The following is an 8131-nucleotide window of genomic DNA, read 5'->3' on the forward strand; positions in this document are numbered from 1 at the left end:
AAAAAAATACATATATATATATAAAGATATATATATATAAAGATATATATATAAAGATATATATATAAAGATATATATATAAAGATATATATATAAAGATATAAATATAAAGATATATATATATAAAGATATATATATAAAGATATATATATAAAGATATATATATAAAGATATATATATAAAGACATATATAATGTGCCCACATATATATATATATATATATTTTTCATATCAGTTTAAGAATGAGTTAGGAGATCTTAAAAATGTCGAAGAAGAAGTGGACAACATTTTGAAGGAGGTTGATTTTGATAAGAATGGATACATAGAATATTCAGGTGAATATATAAAAAAAAAAAAAGGAAAAAAAAAAAAAAAAAAAAAAAAGAACCATGAACATAAATAAATATATATATATATATATATATATATATATATGTATATGTATTTATATATATGTATTTATATATTTTATTTTAATTTTTTTAATCCTTTAGAGTTTATTTCTGTATGTATGGACAAGCAAATTCTGTTTAGTGAGGAGAGATTAAGAGATGCCTTCAATTTGTTCGATGCAGACAAAAGTGGAAAAATAACCAAGGAGGAATTAGCAAATGTAAATACATAAACATATGAACATATGAATATATGAACATATAAATATTTACATATATATGTGTATACATAATGACCTTTTTATATTGTATCATTTTTTCATTTAATTTTTTTTTTTTTTTTTTTATGCTTTGCCCATGTAGCTATTCGGTTTGACATCAATAAGTGAGCAAATGTGGAATGAAGTTCTAGGAGAAGCAGATAAAAATAAAGATAACATGGTAACATATATAAATGTGCATACTTTTTTTTTTTTTTTTTAAAATAATCATATTATTTATTCTTATTATTATATAATATATATTTTGTGTCATCAATTTATATATATATATATATATATTTATTTTTTTTTTCAGATTGATTTCGACGAATTCGTAAACATGATGCACAAAATTTGTGATAATAAATCTTCATAAAAAAAAAAATATATATATATAATATATATATATATATATAAAATATATATATATATATATAATATGTTTATATTTATTTTTTTTTTTTATTCCACCTTTTTAATTTTATTATATATAATATATTACATATATATATTATATATACGAATTTTTTTTCTTTCTTTTTGTCCTGTTTTTTTTTTTTTTTTTTCTTTTTCTTTTATTTCTAATTTATTTTTAAGCATAATATTTTTTAAAGCAATCTATTTATATTAATGTCAATTTTTTTTTTTTTTCTTTTTATATTTCATTATTACCATTTTTTCAATAATATATAAAAGATAAATATTATATATATGAACATATATATTTAGTATATATTCTTTTAACATATTATTATATTATATTATATAATATTTTATATTATATTTATGTTTTTAAAAAAATTTATATATAATATTATTTATATGTTACGTATTTTAATATATATAAATATATTGAAATGTGTATGGACGTGCCGCATCGTCAATTTATTATATATATATATTAAAAGTATAGGAAAAAAAAAAAAAATAGAAAAAATTAAAACCTATAAATAAATATATACATATATATATATATATATATATATATATATATATATATATATATATATGTTTCCTATTTTTTTTTTTTAAGAATTTTTTATTATTCATACAAACTAATACATATTTATTATTTTATTTTGAATTATATGTTTTAATATGGACCACACACCATTTGGGTGGAGGGGGGATACACAATGGAAATAATGATATGAGATAAATGAAAAAAAATAAAACGCATAAATGATATATAATATATATATATATATATATATATATATATATATATTATATTTATGTGACAAAAAAATAAAAATAAAATGTAAGTGTAATATATGAACATTATGTGAATGAAAAGGATATATAATTAGATATATATCATATTTAAAAAAAATAATAATAAATAAATAAATCAATATATATATATATATATATATAAAATCCTTTGATCATATATATATATATGTGTGTGCCCATTTTATTCACGAATTTGAGGAAATATTAACCGAGTGATATAATTTATTTACAGATTTATAAAAAAAAAGGTCATCAGCCTTTGTCTTATTAATGTGATTATTTTTGTTTTTACATAATCTAGATATTTCTTCGTGAAACAAATTATATATATCATTTTTATTTATATTTCTAAATAGTTTCATTTTATTTTCTTTCTTTACTTTAATTTTTTTTTTTTTTGAAAAATAATTTTTTTCTTTAATATATATATCTGTTGTGCTAGATGAATATTTGTATTCAACTAGATTCTGACATATAGGAGATAAAAATTGTGACATATTTTGTGAGCAACTTGGAGAGTATGCATAAGATTCATTTTGAGAATAATTTTTTTTATTTTCTTTTAATAAATGATTGTTATTTTTTAGAATATTGTTTAATATATTTTTATCATTATCATCTAATTCATTTTCTATAGATTTTTTTGTATCTATTGAATCTTTATTTTCTATGGATTCATTATTTATTATAGATTCTTCTTTATGTAAATTTATTTTTTGTTCTATCCATTTTTCTTTTTTTATTTGTTCATCTGTATTTATTTTTTCATAATCATTGGCTTCTTCTCCTTCTGAGATAGTATCACTATTAGTACTAAAATAAATTTCATTATTTTTTTCTGGGTCAACATAATTATTTAAATAATTATTTACATATTCATTTTCTTCTTCTTTATTATAACTTAAGTTTATATATTCATAAGATCTATCCGTTTCATGAACTAATTCGTTGTTAATTTTGCTCACAAATTTTTCATACCCTTGGTCTATAAACATGAGTTGGATATTTTTTCTGAGCGAATTATGGAATATCTGAACAAATAAAAATATATCACATCGATCAATAAAAAAAAAAAAAAATATATATATATATATATAAATGATTAAATGGGTAAAAAAAAAAAACAAAATGGAAATCAAAAAGGACAACATAAAAAATATACACACACACACACATACATATATATATATATATAAACATTTATGTATGCATACATATTTTATTTTCAACATATTATGATTAATTTTCTTACAATTTTTGCGTCATATCCACATTTTTGCCAATCACTCTCTGAAGAGAGGGTATCTCTTTTTTTAGAATAAAATTCATTATCTTCTGTTGATGTAAATGAAGAATTAATAGAACTCAACCTTTGAGAATTTATCAATGAATCAAAAAAACCATCACATGAATAAATTTTTTTTATCTCCATAAGAAAATAAAATGAATCATATGTTATCGAATGTTCTGAATCATAAAAATAAATTTTATCATCTTTCAAAAGTAATATTTTTCGATCATATTGTTCATTTGAATTCTTTATATATACCTTTATACTATTTTTTTTTTCATCAATATTCATTTCAAAAGGATTTTTCATATTATTGTTATTTAGTTTTTTTTTTCTTTGAAATATTCTTTGTATATTTTGTTTTTCTTCATACACTTCATTACTATTAATACTGCTCACATCATAATAGCTCTCCGTTTCCTTTTTTTTCTTTTTTTTTTCATTATCCATATTATTATATGAGAAAGAGAAATCACCATTACTACTACTACTACTACTACTACTATTATTATTATTATCATCATCATAATAACTACTAGGAATATTACCCTCACAATTACTATTACTATTAATATTATTGTTGTTGTTTTTGTTTTTGTTTTTTTTTTTTTTGTTATTATTTGATATATTTTCAATAATTTCATCATTCATATTATCACTACTAGATATATAATCCCTCTTCTCTTCATATATACTTTTTTTTTTCTTTAAATCAACTTCTTTATTAACACTTATAGATAATTTATCACCTTCATTATTTTCATTACACATATTATCTACACTACTTATTATTATATCACTACTGTTCTCGCTGCTGTTGTTTTTATTATTATAACTACTCTTACTACTAGTATAAACATCCGTGTTATTTATATTCATTTCAGATTTACTACTTGATGTACTACTTATACTACTATAATATATATTATTATCCTTATTATCATCATAATTATCTATATATATATTATTTTTACTATCATAAGTTTTTATAGAAGTATACTCGTCTTTAAATTCGTCATGGTTATAAGAATGTATCACTTGCTCATTTTCCTCATTTGTTTTTGAATAAAAACTATTTAAAGGATTAAATGTTTGCAAAATATTATATAATTTTTCATGCATATTATTAGAGTTTTTTAAAAAGAAAAATGAATTTTTACTTTTGTTCTTATGATTGATTGTATTTCCTTTTGCTTCATTAAATATATAATTATATCTGTCTACTAATAATGATTTTGCATTTTGATTTGCATGAAATATTTTTTCATTTTTTAATTTATATTCATTAAAAAATTTTTGAAATGGTATATCTATTCTTTTATTTTTAATATAAAAAAAAAAGTATTTATTTTTTATAGGTACTCTTAATAATTTGTCATATGGTAAGGTTAATATATTTTTTATATATATTAAAAAGTTCACATATTTATTTCTAAAAATATCTTTAAAATTTGTTTGGCTTAACTGATTATATATATTTATAAAACTACATGTATCATATATTAATGTTGATTGAAATTTCTCAAAGTTATTTTTATTTAGTTCTTCTCTTTTTATTTTATAAATATAACATTTAATTAAATTTTTTAAAGTAACTGAAAAAAATAATGTAAAACAAAATTTTTTTAATCGATTTTTAAGACAATAAAATGTATTATATTCATATATCTTTTCTATATAAGAATATAATTTTAAATCATTTATACTTTTACTTTTATTTATTTTTATTAAAACTTTTTTAAACACATTCTTATATATCACTTCAATAAAACTTATAAGTGTATTTAAAATGGGTATATAATTTTCTCCAAATTTTTTCCTTTTTTTTCTATATTCTTTTTTATTTTTATTTATTACCTTTATTTTCTTTTTCTTTCTTTTTCTTTCTTTTTTGTCTTTACATTCATGATATTGTTCTATCTTCTGTTTGTGAATAATATTAAAATGAATATCATTCATCTTATGCGTCTTAAATGAATTTTTATCATCTTTGTTATTATTACTATTTGAGTATATCAATTCTTCATTTTGACAACTTTTATTATTTTCATATGCATGTGTTTCCTTATTTGAAAAGTTTTGTTTTTCTCTTATATTTTTTATTTCTTCCTTTGACCGATTGTTATTATATAAGATATTATCATCATCATAATAATTACTATTATCACTATTATCAATATTATCACTATTATCAATATTATCACTATTATCAATATTATCACTATTATCAATATTATCACTATTATCAATATTATCATTATTATCATTATTATCATTATTATCACTATTATCAATATTATCATTATTATCATTATTATCATTATTATCACTATTATCATTATTATCATTATTATCATTATTATCATTATTATCATTTTTTTCTTTCCATTTATTTTTTCCTTCCCTGTTTAAATCAAAATTCTTAGTAGAATATATATCCTTCGAATATATATACAAACTATTTACTAGGGCACATAAATAATCATTAAAATAACTTTTAATTAATAAAATACACTTCCCCTCATTTTTACATCTATGCACGAAAAAATGATTATATTGCATATTTAAAATGTCGATTTTGTTTTTATACATTTTTATTATCTGAGAAGATTTCTCATTTTTTATCAAACTTCCATTATTATAATAATTACGACAATTGTTATTATTATCATAATGGTTATCTTCATTTTTTGAAGAAATATTATCATATTTGGCATGGTTGAGGGCCGTGTGATCTTTTGTTATTATATCATCATAATCATTTTTGTGATCAAATTCTTTTCCACTTTGATCATATATATAATTATTATTATTATTATTATCATTATTATGATTATATATTTCCATTTGGTTATGTAGACCATTATGATCCTTATACATATCACCTTCTTCAGATTCAATAGAAGAACCTATCGAATTAAAAGAAAAAGATAAGGAGGGAAAAGAACTGGCAGCTTGACCATTATTCGTAAATGTATTAAAGAAATAAAAATTTTCAAAAAATGATAAAAACACCACATTTTCATTTATAGAATTTGTATATCTATAATAACTATTAAAAAATTCACTAGAATTTTTTTTCTTCGAGTTATATGATAACAAATTGTTATACTTCTTTTTCTTATTATATATTATATTGTTATTTATTTGTAAATATTTGAAAATATTTCGAGGTAAATTATCTTGTTCAGTTAATAAATTATATAATAATTTATGGAAAAAATAAAGTAAAAATAATTTTAATTCCTCATATAATTTCATCAACGGCTCGATGTTTGTCTTTTTTATTATTTCATCATATACATCCAAAATTTTTATAATGTCGATAAATATGGGTAATATTAAATACGTCTTTTTCTTTTTAATGATTTTTATTTCGCACTCATCAATGAGCATCCGTTTCATGATGAGATACATGCTAAACCTATAGCATTACAACAAAATATATGCATATATATATATAATACGATTAAATGCATGTACATATATATAAATAAAAACACATATATATATATATATATATATATATATATATATATATATATATTTTAAGTTTACCATAATGTTGAATTTATCTTGTTTACATAAGAAGAACATAATATATAGATGTTATCAAATAAATTCACATTTCGTATTTCCAATTTTTTCAATATAATATATATTTTGTAAAAGAAAAATAAAATTACCTGAACAATTCAGAAAAAAAAATAAAATAAATAAAATAAATAAATAACAATTAATAAAATAAATATAAAAATATAAATATATATAAATATTTGCATATATATATATATATATATTTTATAATTATAGACATATTAAAAGGTAATGTAATCTTTTATTTCTTCTTTATATTTTTTACATACCATAGTATTTGATAACGATATTTGAAAATGGTGATTATTCCACAGTGATGTAAACAAATAAAACACCTGAACAGTTAAGAAAAAAAATAAAAATAAAAATAAAAAAATATCTATATAAATATAAATAAATAAATAAAAATATATATATATATATATATAGAATCCATTTAATGTTACCGGATCAAAAAATATTTTGTGAATTTTTTTCTTTTTATTATATAAAGTGCTATTCAAATTTATCAGGAGATGCACTCCATAACCTATATAACTATCGCAAATGTCAACAAACTGTAAAAGAAAGAAAAAATTATCATACATACATATGTGAAAACATATTTATTTTGTAGGCATATCATTATTATGCACATTTTTGTTTTGTAAATGCTAACCTTTTGGATAGGTATAATGGAATATGGGAGATTAGATAAAATATTAAATAATAGAAGTAGAAAAAAGTAATGATCAATTGTTTTTTTTTTTCTATAAAGTTTTTTTAAAGTTACAGTGTTTTTACCAAATAACTGTATGAACAATTTCTCGTTTTCATTTTTAATTTCTATCTCCTCAAAGTATAAGTCACATTCTATAGCAACCTTTGAAAAAGTAAAAATATATGTAAGTGTATTCGTATTTTAATATATATATGTATATATATTTATATTTATATATATATGGATTACCTTTTTAAATTTCCTGATTAGATATCTATAAGCCTTTCGAGAAGATAAATGTTTCTTATTTTTGTTTTGCACATTTTCCGATTTATTTTCAAATGAGCTTCTTATATAATTGGAGTTTAAAAATGAATATAAATGAGACAAGTATTTATTTTCATTATGTTCACTATTGCTTTTTTCTTCTTTCATTTTGGTATCCTTTTAATATAAAATAAAAGGAAAATAAAACACACAAAAGAAAGAAAAAAAAAAAAAAAAAAAAAAAAAACATTAAATAAAAAAAATGATTAATTGTTTAAAAAAAAATTTTAAACATTTATAAAAAAGTATAAATATTATATATATAATTATATTTTTTATATTCATAATTATATTAAATATATTAATAATTTATATATATTTTTAATTT

General features: G+C 18.3%; 2 protein-coding genes across 2 annotated transcripts in view; one reads left to right on the forward strand and one right to left on the reverse strand.

The window, feature by feature from the left end:
* PGSY75_0217500 (calcium-dependent protein kinase 1) overlaps nt 1–1028 on the forward strand; it is a gene marked incomplete at both ends in the record, with an annotated part of 2217 nt that extends 1189 nt beyond the window's left edge. The window contains 4 exons of the mRNA XM_018783840.1: nt 236–335; nt 495–613; nt 756–833; nt 969–1028. Coding sequence (XP_018643830.1) covers nt 236–335; nt 495–613; nt 756–833; nt 969–1028 — 357 coding nt within the window. Of the gene's footprint in view, nt 336–494; nt 614–755; nt 834–968 lie in introns of the transcript that reaches the window.
* A 1045-nt stretch (nt 1029–2073) lies between these two features.
* Nucleotides 2074–7911, reverse strand: PGSY75_0217600 (hypothetical protein; the record flags this gene model as incomplete). The annotated part of the gene is made up of 7 exons (XM_018783841.1): nt 2074–2919; nt 3141–6603; nt 6738–6865; nt 7046–7111; nt 7223–7333; nt 7435–7638; nt 7726–7911. 7 exons carry the CDS (start codon nt 7909–7911, stop codon nt 2074–2076), a joined length of 5004 nt encoding a protein of 1667 aa, XP_018643831.1.
* Between the last annotated feature and the right edge of the window lie 220 nt (nt 7912–8131).

The sequence above is a fragment of the Plasmodium gaboni genome, chromosome 2 (assembly GCF_001602025.1).
Source record: "Plasmodium gaboni strain SY75 chromosome 2, whole genome shotgun sequence".
Classification (NCBI taxonomy): Eukaryota; Apicomplexa; class Aconoidasida; order Haemosporida; family Plasmodiidae; genus Plasmodium; species Plasmodium gaboni.